The sequence below is a fragment of the Pseudochaenichthys georgianus genome, chromosome 5, assembly GCF_902827115.2.
Source record: "Pseudochaenichthys georgianus chromosome 5, fPseGeo1.2, whole genome shotgun sequence".
In the NCBI taxonomy this organism is placed as follows: Eukaryota; Metazoa; Chordata; class Actinopteri; order Perciformes; family Channichthyidae; genus Pseudochaenichthys; species Pseudochaenichthys georgianus.
Window position 1 is genome coordinate 10,756,368 of NC_047507.1, and position 21,615 is coordinate 10,777,982.

The 21,615-nt window shown below is 44.5% G+C and overlaps 2 protein-coding genes and 2 non-coding genes across 9 annotated transcripts; 1 reads left to right on the plus strand and 3 right to left on the minus strand.

The window, feature by feature from the left end:
* Positions 1–748: 748 nt before the first annotated feature.
* Positions 749–15,335, plus strand: ubap2a (ubiquitin associated protein 2a). Of its 6 annotated transcripts, none has more exons than XM_071203096.1 (27): positions 749–851; positions 2,657–2,794; positions 3,160–3,237; positions 3,655–3,765; positions 4,912–5,074; positions 5,195–5,281; positions 5,367–5,439; positions 7,004–7,101; positions 7,422–7,480; positions 7,583–7,653; positions 7,943–8,120; positions 8,231–8,501; positions 8,693–8,994; positions 9,489–9,712; positions 10,049–10,316; positions 10,679–10,721; positions 10,862–11,033; positions 11,302–11,347; positions 11,485–11,779; positions 11,945–12,036; positions 12,219–12,269; positions 12,361–12,442; positions 12,523–12,936; positions 13,494–13,598; positions 14,092–14,159; positions 14,264–14,455; positions 14,544–15,335. In XM_071203096.1, the coding sequence occupies exons 2-27, from the start codon at positions 2,699–2,701 to the stop codon at positions 14,637–14,639; spliced, it is 3,735 nt and encodes a 1,244-aa protein (XP_071059197.1). In that variant the 5' UTR covers positions 749–851; positions 2,657–2,698; the 3' UTR covers positions 14,640–15,335. The 6 variants fall into 6 exon arrangements, with proteins under 6 accessions (XP_071059197.1, XP_033938891.1, XP_071059198.1 ...); XM_034083000.2 differs by having other exon boundaries at positions 12,222–12,269; positions 12,349–12,442; XM_071203097.1 differs by having other exon boundaries at positions 12,222–12,269.
* A 1,166-nt stretch (positions 15,336–16,501) lies between these two features.
* On the minus strand, positions 16,502–21,604 carry nop56 (NOP56 ribonucleoprotein homolog). Its single transcript, XM_071203261.1, has 12 exons — positions 21,575–21,604; positions 21,375–21,464; positions 21,171–21,285; positions 20,652–20,816; positions 20,257–20,455; positions 19,537–19,724; positions 19,074–19,225; positions 18,778–18,878; positions 18,124–18,272; positions 17,817–17,938; positions 17,469–17,582; positions 16,502–17,216 (listed from the first exon to the last, which is right to left on the minus strand). The coding sequence occupies exons 1-12, from the start codon at positions 21,602–21,604 to the stop codon at positions 16,935–16,937; spliced, it is 1,707 nt and encodes a 568-aa protein (XP_071059362.1). The 3' UTR covers positions 16,502–16,934.
* On the minus strand, positions 17,661–17,728 carry LOC117447456 (small nucleolar RNA SNORD57). The gene has a single exon (XR_004552234.1). It is a non-coding gene; the product is annotated as a small nucleolar RNA SNORD57 (small nucleolar RNA).
* Positions 19,338–19,458, minus strand: LOC117447447 (small nucleolar RNA SNORA26). Its single transcript, XR_004552225.1, has one exon. It is a non-coding gene; the product is annotated as a small nucleolar RNA SNORA26 (small nucleolar RNA).
* Positions 21,605–21,615: the final 11 nt, after the last annotated feature.

Below are 21,615 nucleotides of genomic sequence, written 5' to 3' on the forward strand. Positions count from 1 at the left end.
CTGATTTAGATTCAATGGAAGCTTTCAAAGGTCTCTTTGGTAGGCCAGTCTGCATTGTGATCGAATATTCGATTAATTGTCTAGCTGTGTGCGTTTTAAATAACAAGAAAACGTATATTTAGACATACATATACAAACCGTATGTCTAGTTCGAACGAGGTGTGTCTTTCCAGTGGTAGAATATAACTAAGTACATTTACTCAAGTACTGTACTTATAAAATACATTGTGGTACATGTACTTCAGTATTTTCACATTATGCTACTTTATACTTTTACGCGACCACAATTTGTGGGCACATGTGGTATTTTTTTACTCGACAGCAGTAATTTTGCACAAATAGTTACGTTAAATATTTGGATTATTAATAAAAAATATAAATGGACTAATACATTTTTGGGCTTGTTTATTTGTTCAGCTACCCAGTAGTGTATAAAGAAGTAATCAAAATAAACCCTACATTTACCCAGCTCAACATTGAAGTGATGAACACATTAATGCACCAATAATTATAATACAACAATTTAAACATAACAGGTGCTTAAAGGAGCCATTCTGCATAACAAATACTTCTACTTTTGGTATTTAAAGTATATTTAGAAGCCAATACTTGACTTAAGTGCAATTTTGAATGCAGGACTACTAATACTTGTAACTGAGTATTTGTCCACTGTAGTATGGCTACTTTAATGTAAGTAAATATTCGGAGTACTTCTTCCACCTCTGTGTTTCATGGGGAAGGTCGTTAGGAAGTTAGTTGTGACCCAAGAGGAGAGGGGAGCATCACCACCACGGCAGGGCACATCACGTGACCACCTTGTCTGCTGCTGGCCGAGTGAAGCGTGTTAGCAGGTAATAAAAACACAATTTTTCTAATGTTTTACTAAGTTCACTTTCTGTATCACAACGCGTTTAAAATGAGTATTTAAACGCCTACTCGCTGAAATAGTTGTTCGCTGGCTTCGTTGTTTATCCGGCGCGGGGTTGTTAAGGATGCAATTTTTCTGTTGTCTTGTTTCCCGGCGAGCAATGTCGGGATGGGATTGTGCCCCGCTGAGAGGCCTTTTTTCTTCAGATTTAACACCGATATGTTGTTAGACGTCAAGCCTGTTGTTTATCTGTTCGAGGACGAGTCTGATGTAACCGCCAGCATCGTTAGATAACTCTACGGATCTATAAATACGGATAAGACACGAGCACGCCAGTTACACAGCCGTTGGCTATCAACTTGGAGCAGATTTAGGTAGCACCGTTAGCTAGCTTCATCCCCGCTGCTCAGTATCGATGCTATGGTGTCAGCATTAGCACGTTAAAGCTAACACGAGTCTGTGCTAGCGAGGACAAAGGGACCACAATACCAACAGCTCAAAATCGGTCAGTGTTGAGTTAAAAAAAAGGATGCTACGAGGACATGCTTTTATTTTGCAACATATACACGGAACGTCAACCGTTACAGAGTAATATGTAGAGTCAAGTAATAAGTAACATGATAGCAACATGCTAACGTTAGCATCGGTTCATAACAACGCTCCGCTTGGTTTATTACTAAAAAAAACGGTAGCTAGTCAATTATTTGTAAGATGTTACCAGGTAGATGTTTTATATATGTTGACACGTTATGTTTTACATAACTGGTATTTATTTGTCACTGTACACGTAAATGTAATGAACAAGATATGCGGAGTTACTCTGTCATGGTTTGTTGTTGTTTATCTTTTAAGAACGTCGAGACTCATACTTGTAATGATATGTTATAATTGTATTATTTGAGTACAAAATACTGCTACTGCCGTAGGTATTTCAATATTAAAAAGAGGTTTAGATTTTTCATTGAAATCACATTTTATGCCAGTTCGTCCTTTTGCACAAGCTTTGTTCAGAGCAGCAGCCAATGGCAGCAGTGCATTTGGCAACGTCACTCAGACACTGTAAACTGGATTGCTATTGTTCTCTCACATAAAACAAATGGGTCACTGGGGATATCTGTAGGTATTATTCTAGTACCCACCTTAGTCAAAGCTTGCAACTCCAAAAGTACAACGTGTTGTTCTTTTGTCATTTAACGGAATTTAGCAATTGCCTTTTCCATATAGATGCAGGTGGATAAAGCCCTGTGTGTGCAAAGGGTTTTAAGAAGTGTTTAATATTTGCTACTGAAATTATTAGTTCTTACTAGTCTATAAGGTATCACAGCCAATTTGCATCAAGTTACAACTTGTGCAGGAGAGGATTTAATATTCTACTGCGGTTTGTGAGTGTGTATGTGTGTTTATAATCTGAGGCTGTAAACTATGTAGCGTGTAAAGGGGCTTTGAGGTCAGGGTGTGTGGTGTTTGTTCTGCTTCACACTCTTGGGTCTGTGATTTTTGTAAGAGGACACTAGGTCGCTTCTCCTCCTTGACCCAGATTCTCAGCAAAGCTGGTGTGGCCCACTGCTCTTACAGCCTTCATAAGCAGTATTCATGATTGTGCAATATAGCTTTGCTATGCTCACAACACATATTGTTGGTATTAAGCACTTTGTTCTTTCTTTCCCCTCGTACATGGGAAAGTATCGAGGCTCTGCTCTAACATCATTGTGAATGAAATGCTTGTGTTTGCAGAACGGTTGGTTGATTTCACTCATCCTTCCACGCTTCTTGTTTCCTTTTTTGCAGATTTTTCTATTTTGTACATACAGAGTTTTGTATATACTGTATATGATGAGCTCGCTGGGCGGCGAAAAGGCCCGGGGCCCTCGGGAAAAAGCGCTGCCTGCTGCTACTCAAACATCACAACCACAAAAACAGATACAGGTGGGCCACCGCAACCACATAAACGTGAAGAAAGCACACTGCCTTAAGCCATAGAGATTTTGAAACAAAACACCAGTGTGCACACGATTACTCTTGCCAACAAAGCCAGAGTGCACACATTATGCAAGGAGACCTCCTTTATCATTATTGAAAAGGATCTACATTAGCTTTCAATAGGGACAATCGTAGGCCCTTGCTTAGTAACAATATAGTCAAATACATACCTTTCTAACTGTGTTAAATATAATAGATGTTTGGTTGTTAAGGAAGATTTTATGGCTGACAAGTTAACAATATGATAGGTGTAACTAATACGGTGTGAAGATATTTCGTTCTTACATTTGTTTTCTGCTGTGAACCAAAAGGCTACAGCTGAGCAGATCCGGCTCGCACAGGTGATCTATGACAAGAATGATGCTGACTTCGAAGGCAAAGTTAACCAGGTGAGGAACACTACTGGTGCTGTGTTCACACCAAACACAAAACAAACCATCATGTGTTTATTCATTTGACATTGTCTGTGGCTTAAATGAGTTTCCTGCAGTGGTTTGAACTCATATACACCTTCATTTAGTTGCAATGAATGGATCAAGAGAATGCTGAACTAACTACATCCTGTTGCTGGTTTGTAGAAATTCTGAATTCATGCTTAGTCAGGTCTGTCCCAAGCTGACGCCACATTTTTGTTTTAAACAGCGTGTTCCATCAGTCTTTACTAACGTTGTAGCTGTCAACTAATATGGCATCAATGTTATGTTTACACACTGAGAAAAGATATCTACATGCTATGTACTTTAAAATCACTTACAAAAAAACAACGCAGAATTTCCAATACAAAGTGTATTTGTTGCTTTCCCCAGCTGATGGAGGTGACTGGGAGGAACCAGGATGAGTGCATGGTAGCGCTCCACGACTGCAACGAGGATGTGAGCAGAGCCATCAACTTTCTCCTGGAGAGCACCTCAGACATGGTAACCACACCATGTTTTATGTAATCCCTTTGTTACACTTCTCATACTAGCCTGTGTTTTTTTTCAACAATATTTATTTGCAATTTCAGATAGTGTGAATAGATTTATTTTGCTTGGTAGACAGAATATGCGATGGCCCAAAACGATAATTGATTTGAATGAAATTGGTATTTTAAATTAGAAAGATTGATGATGAGCACATGGACTGTGAACATAAGTGAGAAAAATCATTCATGCTCTAAATTGTTAATCATACTCGAGCTGCCACAAATCAACCAGACCTTCTTTTAACATGTTCGAGTAAGAAAAGCACAGGTGTAATACATAACCGTAATTATGGCTGAATTCCATTCATCTCAAATGATTTAATAAGCATGGCATTGTGTGCTGTCACGGCTTTAAGCGTCGTACTGTTGGACTTTGAAAAATCACTAAGTAGCTCGCATCACTTTTTTGTCTAAGACGGTTGGCCTTTTGAAATGAAGGTGAACAAACTAAAGGACAGATCTCAGACCGAGGACATGTTTCCAAGGGGAAGGTTTAAAGGGGAAAAAACACTTGTGTTGTTCTGCCAAGTCCGAGTGAGTGTCCCAACATTTGTGATGCATACCAGCCGGCACAGATGGCGACTAGAGGCTGCAGGGCAGCCGGCCAGACAGCTGCCCTGCTTGTTGTTTTGGTTTTGAGGAACTCCAAAAATAGCAAATAACTGGTGTTATACACGGCAACCCTCTGATAACAACTTCTTCTACCGAACTCGTCAAGATCATGACCAGCGCAAACAAAGGAGTGGCCTAATAATACATGAGTCAAACATTCATTGTAGTTGCTAAAAAATTATAATTAGTGTTTTGATTTTGAATTTCTACAGCTCACAGGTCCCAATCCGATTTGTTTTCTTCCTGCATGCAGAACAGAACCCTTCAGACAAGTTGGTCGAAAATGTCCGGCATTATAGCTTTTCTGTAACCATTTCCAGGAATGTTTTTGTCGCGTTGCGTTAGCCTCTTGGTCAGAATACACACAGGCTAAAGCAACCACACTATACAACTCTGAAATGTGACTGATGGAGACAAAGATGCCATTTTTGTTTTAATTAAAAAAGTGCATAGTTTACTTACTGATGTATACTGCCCATGTTTTTAGACCTCATGGGAGACGGTAGGGAAGAAGAAACCGCTGGTGAAGGAGGGTCCGTCAGACAGCAAGGAGAACAAGGAAAACAGGGAGAAGAAAGGAGAGAGGGAGGCGAGCAAGGGCCGTGGGGCTGCCAACCGCAAGGGCAGGGGGGCCAGCCGCAGCCGACCGGGTAGGGAGGATAAACTCTACCTTTATTTCATTCTGACTTTCCTGTCTCCTTCTTTACAGTATCATTACTGCAAATCCATTTTTCTCATTTGATGTGCACTTGTGTTTTGAACACATACAGTGCGTCCAGAGGAGAATGGGGTGATGGAAGTGATGCCCGTGGACAGAGGTGCAGACCGAGGTCGCCGGGCCAGAGGTGCGGGACGAGGTCAGCAGTGAGCACTTGAAAACGCTTTGTTAGTACCCCCAGCGCTGTAGTGGACGCTGTTGACCTTTTTGTGAATGTTACGCAGGATCTGCAGGATCTGGAGGTCGAGGCCGAGGCAGAGGACCACCAGGGACCCGGTTCTCGGCCCAAGGCATGGGGTATGGTGACAACAAGCACGTACATGGGTTTTGTAATAGAGCATGGACAATATCAAAATCGCAGTTAGCAAAATATTTGATGAATGCAAAATATGTGAAAATATAAAATCACTCTGAAGGAAGTATTGTGGTGCTGCAGATAAGTACGGCCTACTAATGGTATTCCACAGACTTAATACAAATCATTGTTTGGTACAGATCCCCATCAAATATATATTTGTAATGATTATGTGAGTACGTTTCAAAATGGGTAATTCCCTCTGATATTATGAATCATATTGCAATTACAAAGCAGTAAAACAAATTGCAATCTGTTTTCTTTTCACAAATCATGCAGCCTTTCTACTTTTAGGTGTACTTTTGTTACTAGAGTGTTTTTCAGGCCAGTAAATGTAACGTATTCTTGAGTTTGGACCTTATTGATTGTGAGTCTTCAGTCTCATTAACATCTGAAAAACATAATAATAAACGCATCTCCCCTCTCCCTTTCCACGACACCGAAAACTAGGGATGGGTATCGCTAAGGTTTTAACGGTTTTATCGATATCGATCCGGTCTTTTAACGGTACTCTTATCGGTTCTTTTGGAGAAAAAAATAAGGTAAACTAACTAAACAAATTGTGAACAAAACTAACATTGCTTTTTATTTAAATAAAATAAATAATATTTCACATCAAATGAAACCACAATGTTTTAACAAATCGTATTAAATAATCTGATGACAGAACTGTAAACGGAATAGCTGAAACTTTAACAAAATAAATAACTCAGTTTCCTCTAATCATTAACCCATGTTTGTATAATTGAGTTAACTCCGTGTGTTGCTGCTAGCATACAGAACACCTGACGTGGAAACGTTACTCATGGACGGGGCTACAGAGCTACTAGAAAGACAGTGGAACCCGGTGCATTCCTCCGTCTGGAAGTGGAGCACTTTTGCTAAATGTTTAGACACATTGCTCGTGTTACCGCCCTGACATGCAAACTCTTATTGTGCTTTTGGCAACGAGCATTGTCCACATCGAGACGGGTAAAGTTTAACCACGCCTCGGAGCGCGTTCTCTCCGCCATCTCCTCCGTGTGTGTGTGTTGCTGCATGTTGTAGCAGCTGCGTGCGTGTGTGTTGCTGCATGTAGCAGCTGCGTGTGTGTAAACTGCCCCGCCCCCTCCCAAGCAGGCGGGGGAGAGAGATCTCTCGCCTGGATTGGAAAGATCGAAAATACTAAAAAGACGCATTTTGCACGCTTTTTGCATATTAGAAACGGAATATAATGTTTGTGTAGCAATAATACATATACATATATTTTTGACATGTCTCCATTACCGATAAAAAGACCGTTAATGTCGGAGCTTAACGGTACCACGGTCTTTAATAATTCAGCCTCGGGGCCCGTTTAATACCGGGGCTCGGTACTCATCCCTACCGAAAACCCAACAACCAGGAACCGAAAGCTCCTTCAGAAAGTGTTATAAGAAACATAACTAACTGCATCAGTCCACCTCTTCCTTCCTCTTCACTTTATTTCTGTGTAACTAAATATACCGCTCCTTCCCTCTTCCCCAGGACCTTCAACCCAGCGGACTACACATCAGAGTCCGGATCAGGGGGTGCACAGGGTGAGATGTGGGACACAGCGGGCACCAACAGCACAGATGGCACAGGTGTGCGTTTTAGAACTGATATGCTCTTCAGCTGTCGGTAGTCTAGTCGTTACCAACGATCTTGCAATGACATTACTACCTGGTGTTGATTCGCTTCTTTTGATATTTTAATGGAAATATTCCATGCAGGTCATTTTTGTTTATCAGTGCTGGTGTTCAACAAATAAATAAAAACCTCACTACTCGGCCTCTGCTCCGTGCAGCGGCAGGGTTGCCTCACATGGTAGCTCAAATGTATTTTAGAAAAATGTTCACATGGCGTTAACCTGTTTATCCCACCTGTATTTGAATTCTGTGACTCATCATCTGTTTCTCTCCAGTTACCTGGAGACATACCTTGGAGGACTGGGCGTCCGAGGACTGGAGTGAGGATGTCAGTGTGAGTTGAGACTGGTGCAGCAGAAGTCTGTAGATCACAGTAACAATGTTGTGGTTGTTTGTTTTCAAACAATGTCTCCTGTGTTGTTGTTTGTTTGTTTAGCTATCGGAGACCAAAGTGTTCACCGCCTCATGTGCACCTGCTGCTGAGAACCACATCACACCTGGGCAAAGGTAGCTAAAACCAGCTCAATTATAACATTAAAAGTGGCCCTGATGTTTCGTTGTCGTGCAACTTCAGAATAATTACAGACTATTATTTGCTACAAATTGCTAAGTAGTTATTTTATACTAATCTAAAACTATGTTGGCAATGAAGGAATACCTTTACTTGACAAACTATAGAGGTATATTGTTGATAAATCATTGCTACTTAGAATGTACTTGTATCTATTAATAACCCGTTACATTGGCAACTGTCGACTCCTGCAAGCCCTTTCTAACTGTCGGCACTGTACTACAGTCTGGACCTCGCCTCTCTGCTGCAGAAGCCTGTGGGCGGAGGAAGAGAACCACCTTCGTCCTCTTCCTCTCAGAGTCTGGTCTTCACCAACTCCCACCACCACCACCAGCCACAGCAGCAACACCCCCCCTCCGGCCGCAGCACCACCAGCAGCACAAGCTACGCTCATGCTGCTCTGGTAATGAAAACATTTCTTTAGATTTGACTCATTCCTTTCATCCGTCACATGTAAATGAACCCATACACACACAGACTGATGGTTACGCCCTCTCCTCCCATGTGTGCCAGTCGTCAGTTCTGGGAGCTGGTTTCGGGGACCTGGGCCAGGCCAAGAGGCCTCCGCCCAGCGCCGGAGCTCAGATACTGGAACAGCTGAAGGGTCCTGGCCTGGGTCCGCTGCCCTCGGCCCAGGCGGCGCCTCCTTCCAGCACCCAAGGGAGCAACCCCTCCATGGGACGACTGCCATGCCTGGGAGCACCTGTCCCTCCACCCTCCTCATCCAGCTGGGACATCAAGGCATCAGAATCCAACTCCACCTCACTGTCCTCACAGTTCAGCCGTGAGTGTGGCCATCATGCTGCATTTTATGTTTCAACATTATTATTTTGAGTCTTAACTTAGCGAGGACCATGCACGATACATCTCAATAAGAGAAGGGATGATGTTTGTCAGTTGGAAGCATTCCAGTATATGAACAAAGGCCCGTGTAGTGTTTGTAAACCCTGTCCTATGTTTGTTGCGTGTCTGCAGGTGAGTTTGGCCTGCAGCCCGAGCCCTCTCTTGTGCTGAGCCATCTGGTCCAGAGGCATGCGGGCCCCTCCCTGCCTCTGGCCCGTCAGCCCAGTCCTCCATCGCAACACCAAGCGCCCCCTGCTTCCGCCTCGCCCGCCCCCCACCTCACCGGCCCCCTGGCACAGGCAGGCCAGGCGATGGCTGCTGGTGCTAAACCTCATGCCCCCGGCGCAGGGCTGGACCCTCAGGGCGGCAACACGCCACAGCAGCAACGGGCGCAGCTCAAAGTCCAGAAACGAAGGATACCTCCATCATCAAAGGTACTGCAGGGGGCTGAAGATGTTGGACAGAGAGTTGGGATATCTCTTAAATTCAGCTCCAGTAGTTATTACTACAAGATATTACGAATAGATGCTACATTTCACTTTTAGGGTCATGAAATGAGTATGTGACGACGGTGATGACAACAGTATTCCTCCATCCTACCACCAACATGTCGGGGTTCTAGTTTGAGCAAGTCAGAGTATAAACAGTTATCATTGATAATTCATATTTAATACACCTAAATATATTCATAAACTCATTCATAGGTTGATAACTGGAACTACAGTTAAGTTGTTGCATTAAAATGTCTTAACCGAAGGAATTACTAATCATCAAAATAATTTTCTTAATTGTTTTATTTATTACAAATATTGTAATAAGTACTACTTAATTGACATCAAATCACACATCAGGGTACAACCTCCTAAATGGTAACATTGTCTCATAAAATAGTTTGGTACAAACCTATAACCCCCCCCCTCCCCGGCAGATTCCCGCCACCGCGGTAGAGATGCCGGGCTCGGCTGAAGTCCCGGGTCTGAATCTCCAGTTCGGAGCGCTGGACTTCGGCTCGGAGTCGGCAATGCCCGAGTTCGGAATCGTCGACAATTGTGTGAGCCAATCCAGGGAGTCCACCCCGGCCCCCGCCCCAACTCTTCCTGCACCGGGACCAGGCATCCAGAGCCAGACCAGCCTGTACTCCAAACCGCTCAGGTACTGCCGCTGCTGACCCGGGACGTACCAATACCACAAATGTAGAAGTCAATACCAATGAAAGTTAACAATTGCGGTAAAAAACCAAAACTAAACAAAGTTGATTACGATTACTAACTTTTTGTTATAAGGTCAAAGATTGCATTGATTACATTTGAACACATCGTAGTAAAGTTGAGATGTACCTTGGCACCAAAGTACCGGTTCTAGTTACATCCTTACTGCTGATTGATTAGTTTCCTCTCAAGTGAATGATATTACAGAAACGATATGGTTTGTGAATAAAGTCGAACGTTTTATCTGACGAGTTGTTCTCCTCTCACTGCTGTCCCGCAGTGAGTCGCTGGGCAGCCCCCTCTCCGTCGCCCTGCCTCTGCCCCTCTCCTCAGCAGAGCCGGTGTACCACTCCTCAGTGCAGCTGCCCAACCTCACTCCCTCCTCATTAGGGAGCGGCATTCCCTCCTCTTCGACAGTCTCCTCCGCCTCCTCCTCCATACCCAGCTCCTCCCACTACTCCTCAGTGGGGGGAGGTTACGATGGGACCATGCCCCCTCACTCACGACTGGCCTTTTCCCAGAGCAAAGAGGCCACGGGGCCAGTCATGGTGAGTAGAATTAGCCAAAAAAAAATCATCATCACCCTGGAGCCTTTTCAGGGGAATTCTGGGATGAGAAAGGATCCTCTTCTACAGCATAGTTGTATCAACAGCCGGACACTGATGTATTGCTTGTTGCAGGCAAACGGGCGGTCGAGGGTCCGCCCTGCATTGGGAAACTCTGGACTGTAAACTTTGAGATGACTTGAGCATACGGACATTTGCCCATAGACACTTAAAGTTAGAGTTTGGATGTTTTGAGTGGAACAAAAGTAAACTGACTGTCACCTGCTGTGGTTAATGGACTGACTGTTACTTAGAAATATGATGTGTGGTATCGATCTGTTAAGCTCTGTTGTTCTTTTCACCAGAATGGTCTGAATGGTGTGAGGACCTCTGCCCCCGCGCTCGACAGTAAGTTTATACCTTCTATTGTAACGTCCTGTTTGGGTTGTGGCATTTTGACAAAATAAATCCCTTCCTCCTCCTCCTCCTCCTCCTCCTCCTCCTCCTCCTCCTCCTCCTCCTCCTCCTCCTCCTCCTCCTCCTCTCAGCTTCATCAGCATCCTCCACTCCGAAGCCAGAGTCGCCGTCTCTGAACATCTGCACCAACGGACCCTCGGCACCTTCCTCCCACCTCCCCTCCTCCATGCCTCCACACAGCTCCGCGCTCTCCAGCCTGGCCCAGGACATGCCCTCTGCCAGCCATCTCAACTCACACAGCAGGTCAGAAAACACAGTGTTGCGGTTTACAAACTGAAATGTTGCATGCAAAAAAACTTGCCTACCGTTCCTGCAAATCTGGCCACAAGTCAAAAGGTTTCCCAGCTTTTTCTGCTTGGCTTTGACTTCTTTACCATTTATTACCAGTTGTTAAATTACAGTTCTTAAGCTAATAAATAACCATTTTGTTTCTTTGTTAGTGAGATGCAGCTTTGCAAATGTTTTATCAGTGCAGCCAATCATCCGTTTCCTTTCTGCCGTCACTCTACAGCCATGTCAGCAGTCATTCCTCAGCTATGGGCTCCAGCGCTCTAACTGTAAGTACCAGTGTCATCACACACAACGCAAAGTCTCCCGTGTTATCTTTAACCCTGTATACAAAACAGCTGGTTTAGCAAACTCAACATTGTGTCTCTGCATCACCAACTCAAATGGACTTATTTCTCGTCCGCAGTACACCTGTGTTGACAACAGCGGTGTGAGCTCTCTGGCTCCTTCCACGGGGTCGTACTCGCAGCCCTCGTCGCTCCACTCCTCCCACAACAGCAGCAGCATCAGTAGCAGCAGCATCAGCCACCTGGTGAACATGCCCAACATGGGCGGCTCTGTGGGCGGCATCATCAGCGCCAGCGGACTCCACTCTGCCGCCATGGCCGCCGCCAACTCGGCGCTCGGACTCGGCTCCAATGGAGCTAATGCCACGTCCAACCTCAACGCACAGAGGAACAACCCCCTGCTCTCCTCCTCTGGTACACACACACACACACACACACACACACACACACACACACACACACACACACACACACACACTGACACAAGGGGAATGTGTGATCTCTGTCACATTGTGATTAGCCCAATTCATTGTATTTGTAGTTCTTCACGTGATGGTTGTTGTGTCAATGTGTTCACAGGTAAAGCTCCCCCTAACTTGTCACAGGGAGTTCCCCCTCTACTGCCCAACCAGTATATCATGGGCCCCGGGGGGCTGCTGCCAGCATACCCAGTGAGTACCCCTCAGGATTTAGAGTCACTGAAGTGGATTATTGTTACTTTGTTTTCGTAAAGAGTATTCTGTGGCTGCATTAGGACTGGACTGAATAGTTTGAAGCTTCAAATGTTTATTCATAAACTCAACATTTGATTCTCTTCTTAAAAAGAAAAAAGCTAACTACCTGTGTTTCACAGCAGATCTATGGTTACGAAGACCTCCATATGCTCCAGTCCAGACTGCCAATGGTGAGCCTCATCGTCACACTCCGTAGGACTCACTTGTATCCAGTTGTGTGGCTCCTTCTGATCCTCTGCTGTCCTTCAGCCCTCTTTGCAGGATTACTATGGAATCACATTCCCGGGCCCCGCAGCGACTCTCTCTGGCAGAGACGGGGGCCTAGCCAACAACCCCTACTCAGGTAAAACACTGGCCCCCCTTTGATGGCCTTGTCCAAAATCCCCGTGATTGTTCTCGCCTGACATCTCAAATATTTGTCAGGTGAAGTCACAAAGTTCGGCAGGAATGACTCCACCTCCCCGGCGCCCCCCGCAAGCCTGGCAGCCCAGCAGCCTTCCCAGGGCCAGAGCCAAGGCCAGAACCAGGCCCAGCAGCAGCCCCCCCAGGCCCAGCAGCCCCAGGGCCAGCCGCAGCACCACAGCAGCCAGCAGGCCTTCCTGCCCCCGGGCTACAGCTACACAGGCCTGCCTTACTACGCGGGGATGCCGGGCGCTGTGGCCAACGCTGCTGCCTTCCAGTACGGCCACATGTTCGTTCCTCCCGGGGGTCCAGCCTCTGCCAAGCAGCACAGCATGGGCCTGGGTCTGGGTAACCCCTCGGCCAGCCCCTTCCAGCAGCAGACGCAGCAGCAGCAGCAGCAGCCCAGCGGCTACGGACAGCACGCCTTCAGCTCAGGTCAGTGAACACCAATGTTCATTCAAGGAGCTCCCGTAACATTGTCCAGTAAATTGACAGGAATCTCATTTGCTAATATAGAATGCTTAAACAATGCTTAAACAAGGACAGAGTTTTAAAATTGTGAGTGACCTGAGGCACCCTCTTGCCTCTTACTTTGAACTGTTGCCATCCGGGCGGAGATATCGTCCCCCTCTGTTAAAAAAAGAACAGATCTCGGCTGTCTTTCGTCCCACAAGCCATCAAACTCCTACATAAACCCAGCTGGTCTGGCCCTGTCCCCTCTATTTCGCAAATGAGGACCTATAGGCCCCTCGTCATGTCTGCCGATATCTGGTTTTCTTATATCTGTTTGTTTTAATCTGTGTCTATGTTGTTGTCAGTGACGTATTGTCTTATCTTTTTATATGCCTTTGTGATGGGCTGCAACCCATTTTCCCCTCGGGGACAAATAAAACGAATACTATACTAAACACTTTTGTTATTAGTATTGGGGTTTGTCTTGCACAGGAAGTGATGTGTTTTGCTCGAGGGCTGAACTTTGTTTTCCTGTGCAGGGTACGAGGAGCTGACAGCGGGGCCGGCAGGAGTCGACTACAGTAAAGGATACAACTCCTCCTCACAGGCACAAGCCAAATCTGCTGCTTCTGGGCCTGGCAAAGGTACGACAAATAGACACGTCTTTTATAATGATAATTTGAGATTTTTCAAATTGTCCGGAATTATAATTAAAAGCATGTGTTGTTAATATATGTCTGAGCTTGACTACCCTAAATGGGTGGGGGGGGGGGCTTCAGCAAGTTCCTTTACTTGGAAATATACTTTTATGTTCCCTTATGTTTCTGTGCTTATCTTACTTATGTTATACCAATGTTTAAACTGATGAAATACAATATTTGGGACCATTTAGTAGTTGGATTTAGATCAGTTTAGTTTTGAGGTTATTTGGTTAGTGTTTGGTGTTTTTTATTTATTCAGGCTCTCCAATTCTGGGTTTGTGATTAATATATACTGTAAATCATTTTTATTTAGTATCAGAGCCCCTATTCTCAAGCTTTGGATAGCTAAGCGTATCCCATTCCACACGTCTGCATAACCTATTTTTAACCCTTGGTAAATTAAATTAATAGAAATGTTGGTGCGTAACTCTCCTAGGCGTCTCCGTTACGTCCAGTAACTCGGGGGTGCCAGACATCAGTGGAAGTGTTTACAATAAGACGCAGGTGAGCCTCTCACAACTCCTGCCCTGTTTCTTGCTGTGTAGTTGTTGTTTATACCAACAGATCATTAAGACCTGATTAATTGATGCCTCATCTTCGTTCTCCAGTCTTTTGATAAGCAGGGATTCCATGCGGGGACCCCTCCTCCCTTCAGTCTGCCATCAGCACTGGGGGGCCCGGGGCCTCTGAACCCTGGAGCAGCTCCTGGAGGCTATGCACCGGCTCCATTCCTCCACATCCTGCCTCACCAGCAACCACACTCACAGCTGCTGCACCACCATCTTGCTCAGGATGGACAGGTAACCCACGCCGCAGACACTTTATGGTCGCTCAGGCTTTTACCCGTGAGTTTCTGGGAAGCTAATTTGTATTTCTCTGTGTGTTCAGGGGGTTCCCAACCAGCGGGGCCAGTCCAACAGCCTGCAGCAGAAGAGCCAAGTCAACAAGTCGAGCTACGGCAGCTCCCCCTACTGGGCCAACTGAGACGGCCACATCTGCAGTGTGTGTGGCGTGAACATGGACACACACACCAACACACAGCACCACACCTGCGTATCTGACTGACGAGATCATAGAGGGACAAACCATTTTACAACACAAGCTAAAAACACACACTACCACCCACCCTCCCCTTTGCTCTGTATATCCCCTTTTCAAATTTATGGCTGTTGTATGTAAAATATATTTATGTATGTATTTATACAGTATATATGTATTGGTAGGACATAAAATGTGGTATTCTGCATTTGGTTTTTATTTTGAAGGACATTTTATTTCAAAAAAAAAAAAAAAAATGTGGAAAGACGAGAATGCTTAATCATGGAGATGAAGTTGGTGAATATACTTGAACACAAGCATCCTGTGATGTGGATTTTTTTTGTATGCATACATGATCTGAGAGTGATGTACATAGATTCTACACATCATTTTCACGGCAAAGGCCTTTTTTTATTTTAGAAGAAAAACGTTTTTGTAACTTTGGTCTCCCGCATCTGTGAATCCTTATATTGAGGGTGACTTGAGTTGATAGCTTGACTTTTCTTTCTGCCCCGTTTCCCTCCCATCTGTCTCTCATTCCTCAACTCTTACTGGCTGGTTTTCACCTGCCCGGCCTTGGATTTGATGTCATTTTAACATTGGTTTAATCCTTGTTGTCCAAATTAAAAGTTCTGAACAGTTTGTATCGGTCTGGCATCAATATTTACTCAACACAATGTTTTTCTGGATTTAAGCTCACAGGTTGCTTCATACTCACAATGAAACGAAGTTCAGTACAGAGTAGCAAAGAAAAATGTATTTGATATAAATGATTGAGGGAGACCACTGTGCCAACATGTTCATGACAGGCTGGATGCAAAGTAATCAAATTGTGCAGATAAGATTTGTTAATCCCCGAATTACTAACACAGGCTGGAAATACACTTGCATGTTCATGTATAAACATTAAAAAGGACCTATAATTGGAGAGGTGGCAGAGCAAAAGGGCTGCCAGTGTTTCTGGGCCAGGGAGCTGTTTGGATGTGGTGCCTTGCTCAAGAACACCTGCCGTTACCAGTCCACCCTATGGTTCCCAAGACCATACAGAGCTGCTGCTCCAATGGTCAGGCCACCAGTGATGGAAAACAGTATTTTCAGGAGCTTACATTTTTTTTTATTTACTGGAATAGGAAATGTTACTCAGGACTTAAAGCTAGGGTAGGTAATTCACTTCAGAAACACTTTGTTATATTCCATGGAATGCTCTTAACATCCAGATAACTGATTACATTAAATGCTTTGACAATACATAAAATGTCATCTGTGGAAGCCGTGGTGCTGTAAAAAGCACGACCAATCATTTTGGATGGTATCTGCCCGTCAGCCTTCCATCTCGTGCACAAATGTAACTCGTGCCCTCATTGGTCGTGTGTTGGAGGAGGGGCTCTGTAAGGAAGGGGCAGATTTTTTTCGACTGCGTACTTTCGACTTCCAGCGCACTCGACCCGGTTTCTCCATTCTTACCTACCTTTAATGATCAAAAGTCAAAACAATGACAAATCTAAGGCTGCAGTTCTTGTGATGTGATCAAGCAACTCAAATGTTATACAAGTTTGGAACTATGACAATTCTAGGGATTGTGTCAATTTGACTGAATCGCTGAGACTAATAAAACTGATTTTTAGACCCAATTGACAGCCTTCAGAAACCAGCAAGATGTGACTGCAGAAGTGAAAAGGGTAGGAAAGGTTTTTAAGTCACTTGCTAGATGACATACTTTACAAATCCGTGCAATTACTGATTGGCAATTTATATTTAAGCAGAGGATGCTGGTGAATGTGGATTAATGACAATCGAGCCGAGCCATCATTAATGTGATCAGTTTAATCCGATACATTTATCAAAATCATTTACACCCACACTGATTTCCTGGGGAACTATACAGTGGGCTTTGGCAACAGATTAGTGAGGCTGGAGGCCTTAAAGACTGCCTTGGTTAGATGACAACATTATAAGCACAGGACTTGAGTCTCAGCAAAGGTTTGATGAAGGTGCTAATACAAGTGAGCATTAAGCAACGCGTGACAGTTTGTTTCTCTTTTGACAAAGTTTAATGATCGCTATTTACAAAAGTACAAATAAATGTAACCGACATCAAGGCACAGTCATAATCATTTCTTTGCAGTCTAACTTGCCAAACGAGCTGGAACATAAAGATGCTTACTAGTGTAGGACCAAGCATAAAATGGATAAAAAATAAGCTGTACAAAAAAAATAAAGATTAGTCTTTGACCACATTTTCTAGTCTGTGGTTTCTTTCTTCTTTTTCTTCTTCTTCTCAGACACTGGTGTTTCAGTCTCTTCTTCTGCAGGCTCTGCTTCAATAGCCTCAGACTTTCGCTTCTTTTTCTTCTTGGAAGGTGTTTCCGTTTCCTCTTCGACCACAGCAACCTCCACGGCCTCAGATTTTCGCTTCTTTTTCTTCTTCCCTGGGGTGTCCTCGACTCCGTTCTCTGCCGCAGGAGCTGCCTCCGCCTCCATCTCCTCGGCCGCTGGCTTTGTGTCTGCGACGCCATTTTCTGCCTGCAAGACAGTAAAAAGGGTTAACTATATTCATGTTTTACTCCAAGCTAGCCTTCAATGTATATACACACACATCCTGCTCTTTGTGGATGCAATGTCTGACTCACTTCAGTGATCGGGTCCATTATTTGGGACCAGCCAATGGTTCGGAGTCATGATAATTTAGCATGTCGTACACTGAGAGAGGACCATGTGAGGGTCAAATCTCAAATCAAAACATGCGTGCCCTGAAAGAACATCCAACCTGCTTACCTCAGCTTCACCGTTGGTCTCGCCAGCGTCTTCTTGCATCTTCTTTTCACGCTTCTTGCGTTTCTTTTCCTTCTTCTCAAGTTTACGCTTGATCTCAGTTGCGACGTCAGTAGCCTAAGACAAGAAAACAAACACATTAAATGGTTGCAAACTGGCTTGTAGTTCTTTCCATAATTTCTATATCCTAATGCTGCGTCAGGCTCATTAAATCATGTTGTACCCCCACAGTAGGGTCAGGACAAAGCTTGTCATCATCCACAGCATAAACAGACTCTGAACTTTGTAGGAGACATTTGATCCATGCGTCACGTGTGTAGCACACAGCCGCGACTGGTTCTCTGAGCTCACCTCTTTCACAGCTTCTTTCATGACATCCAGATTCTTGCGTGGCACATCGCCCGTCTCATAGAAAGCCAAGCGTTCTTCCACCTGTCCGCGCAGCTTGTCACCGTACACACTTGTGGGTACCTCTGCAAGCACAGACATAAAATAAATAAAAAATTGTAAAGACAATTACAGCAGTTTAGCAACTTCGTGGCTTTGCTCAGAATAAAGTTTATCACCACCAACCCGAAGGATGACTACTGTTGACGAAAAATGTAAACATCATTGCAATAATGCCACAAAGGAAATTCAACAGGGCCGTGTAACTCACCAGAGAAACAGTCAATGCGGGAGGCGATGGTGCACTTGTTAGCCAGATATCTGGAGATGCGGCCTTTGTTCTTGGCTGCAGCGCGCCCAATGAACGTCGAGTGGAAGATCAGGCCGTACTTGGGGGTGTTTCCTTTGGTCTTTAATGCTCTGTTTGACAATAAAAACCAGGTTAAAACCAGAAACCCCTGAGTTTTTCTATGAATTATTTAATATTTGTTTTGAAAATATATTTTCTTTAAACTACTTTCTGCAGCAAATTTCTAACAGCTTTCCTCAGTTGTTCAGGGTTACATGGAAGTTGTCAGCACAGGAAATCAGTGGATTGACAGATTGATACATCATTACAACCGAGGACACCAATACAGCTGGAAGAAATTACGTGCACTTTTTTTACACAAAAATAAATTGGCTCAACGAGCTTTTAACATTACATGTTATTGTTGGAGGTCAGTTCCTCGATTAGTTTAATGTTAGTGCATCAGATGTTCTACCTCAGTGCTGAGTGGCTGCTCAGACTGTGGGGGTGCATTGGGTGAGAGGGATCACTCTGGAGGAGACCTTAGCCTTCTCCAGTCACCCTGCTCGGTTCCTGCCCCGCCCTGCCATCACTGTAGCCACTTTATTCCCCAGCAGGGAGGGGGTGCCCCAGTACCTGAACAGGGCCTTCTCTGCTCCCAGGATCTGAACAGTGGAGGCTGGGTATTTGGCGAGGTTTGTTAGGCTGCCGGCATGGGAGATCAGACGAGCTCCAACCTGAAGAAGAAAAGGGCATTAGGGCTCAATGACAAACAGAGCTTTGGTGGGGTTACCATGAGAAACGGATTACTCAGGAGGACCGTCAGGACCGGAAGTATCAACACAGAGATTCAGGGGATTGACAGATTTGGTAAAAACATCATTGGTCCTCGAGTAATTTATATACAGCGAACAACTAACACTTTAACTCACCACTTCTCCGATTAAAGCGGCCAGATTTGGCGCCACTTGGGCCATCTTGCAGCGCAGGTACTCCTGCAGCCCGAGTCGATATTCAGCCAGAGCCACCACGCGAGTGGAGAATCTCTCAATGTTGATCAGATCAATGGGTGAGATGTCCATACCTGAATGATAGATTAAGAAAAGGTGTTAAGCAGAGGTTTACTACCAGCGCCATTAACCATGTTGTGCAGTAGGTTGAACACAACCAAAGAGATTTCACTGACAAGTCATTGCATTTGTTTCTCCCGACAGGATCCGCAGAGAGGACGGTGTTCCTTCACTACAGGTTTATGAGAGATTCAATTTGCCCCCCTGTGTTAATCACCAAGGACATGTATTAGTCCAGAGTGGGCAAATAGGGGACATGGTGTGTTCTTAAGTTTCAAATGCACGTGATGTATACAGATGCAAAGATTAAATGATGTTTGCGTACCCATGGAGGAACGGGATGCTTCCAGGATGGCCTGAGCCTTGGCGCCGTCCATCACCACGGCCTCCATGCTCTCCAGATTCTCCTCTGAAAGCTCCTTCCTGTTACCGATGAGCTGAGCCATGCGGCAGTACATAGAGTTGTCTGGCACAATTCGGACCAGCTCTGGGAAGTGGTATCCATACCATTCACTGAAGACACAAGGAAATGATTGTTAGATGTCAGACGCACAAGAACCAGATGTAGGAAATCACAGCACAAAGCTATGGCATGCTTGGCGAGTGACTGCACACGTTACAGCAATGGTCTCACTCAACTAGGGTTGCAAATTGAAACTGGCAAGGTCTAGGAAAAGTGCCTTTGTCTTGATGGCATCATACAGGAAACTTAACGCATTGAGTCAAAACACGGAAACCGTTTATTAATTATGTTTTTTTTTTTTTTGAGAATATCGATTTTTGAACTACTTTCTGCAGCAAATTGTGAGCGGCTTTCCTCAGTTGTTCAGGGTTACATGGAAGTTGTCAGCACAGGAAATCAGTGGATTGACAGATTGATACATCATTACAACTGAGGACACCAATATAGCCGCAAGAAATTGCACTTTTTACACAAATGGCCGTCAAGTGGCTCAATGAGCTTTTAACATTACATTTTATTGTTGGAAGTCAGTCTAATGTTAGTTCCCGTGTTTGTCTAACTAGTTTTATCAGATGTACTTACCGAACACGCATAGAGAAGGTGTTGATGTCCTTGTCCAGCTGGTCCAACAGAGCAATGGACTGGATGATCATGTTGTCCACTCTGTTGACATTGAACTTTACTTTAGATCTGGAGTAGCTGTGGCCCAGACCCAGCTGTGCCTTGGAGGCAGCCAGGCCGGTGAGACCCTTCACCAGCGAGTGGAAGTGCAGACGCAGACCTGACAGGACAGACAACAGATTAGATATGTTGAGTTCAGTGGAAGGGTGACAGAACAGCATGTGACCAGTGCCTGTTCAGATTTTCAGTATGAACCTTCATGAGTTTCAGGGTTAAAAAAATGTCATCACCACAGGCCACAACCTCAAGGCTAGGATATTCCTTTTTTTAAACTCGGGCAGGTAAATGATCCTCACCTCTGCTAATCTCTGCCACCACCCCCCCAGTCTGGATGGACACAGTAAATTCTTCTTGTAGCGATGCTCCGACCTTGGAATCTGAAACCCCCAACACGGCCTTCTTCTTCCCAGAGAGGGGCAGGTTTGTCTCTAGGAACAATTTCAGGTCAGAATGAACCACACCTGCAAGTGAAGGAGGAAGATTACTTATTGGTCAGTAGAGACGTGGTTAACATTACACTTTTAAATATGCAGAAAAGCCATTTGAAAGATGCAACACTGTGATCTGATAATACGTGGATCTGCCAAAAACCAGAATATGGCCATTTATGATGGGCTACTGCTAATATGTTAACAATTGTTTAAACCTCCATTATAAACTAGCTGAAAGTCAGAACACATGCATTTCAAAGGGCTTTCCTGAGTTGTTCAGGGTTACATGGAAGTTGTCAGCACAGGAAATCAGTGGATTGACAGATTGATACATCATTACAACTGAGGACACAAATGCAGCCCAAACTAAGAAAATGATCTTGCCTTCAGAAATTGCATTCATGTTCTCCAGAGCACCCTGCGCCGACTTGAAGGGGAAGAAGGCAGCCAGGCTCACCATGCTGTTAAACTTGGCAATGCTCAGCACACTGGCTTCAACCTGAAAACAAAAAAGATAATGTTACTACTACTGTCCAGTCAGAAAAATATGAAGTGTCACATTAAAAAAGGCACGGAGTAAAGACAAACCTGAGGAAGCAGCATGCCGATCTCCTCCACCTCTTTGACTGCAAACAGCGCGTAGCCAGCCGCATGCTCGAACAACACGTGCAGCAGCACCTGAGAAGGTAAATATGTTGGATTAGAGTGTAACTCATACAATTTTATAATGACGAATGTACTGTTTTACAGTGTTTCAAACCAATACCCATCATGCAATCAGGTGTTACGCAGAGATTACTACCAATGCCATTAACCATGTACAAGTAAT

Excerpts from the sequence above, each read along its gene's own strand:
- ubap2a (XM_034082998.2), top strand. The coding sequence starts at position 2,699 with ATGATGAGCTCGCTGGGCGGCGAAAAGGCCCGGGGCCCTCGGGAAAAA. Across the intron at positions 13,599-14,091 it reads TGCTTCTGGGCCTGGCAAAG|GCGTCTCCGTTACGTCCAGT; the intron begins GTACGACAAATA and ends TAACTCTCCTAG. Across the intron at positions 14,160-14,263 it reads GTGTTTACAATAAGACGCAG|TCTTTTGATAAGCAGGGATT; the intron begins GTGAGCCTCTCA and ends TTCGTTCTCCAG.
- nop56 (XM_071203261.1), bottom strand. The coding sequence starts at position 21,604 with ATGGTTAATGGCATTGGTAGTAATCTCTGC. Across the intron at positions 21,286-21,374 it reads TCGGCATGCTGCTTCCTCAG|GTTGAAGCCAGTGTGCTGAG; the intron begins GTTTGTCTTTAC and ends TTTTGTTTTCAG. Across the intron at positions 18,273-18,777 it reads GCAGAGAAGGCCCTGTTCAG|AGCATTAAAGACCAAAGGAA; the intron begins GTACTGGGGCAC and ends ATTGTCAAACAG.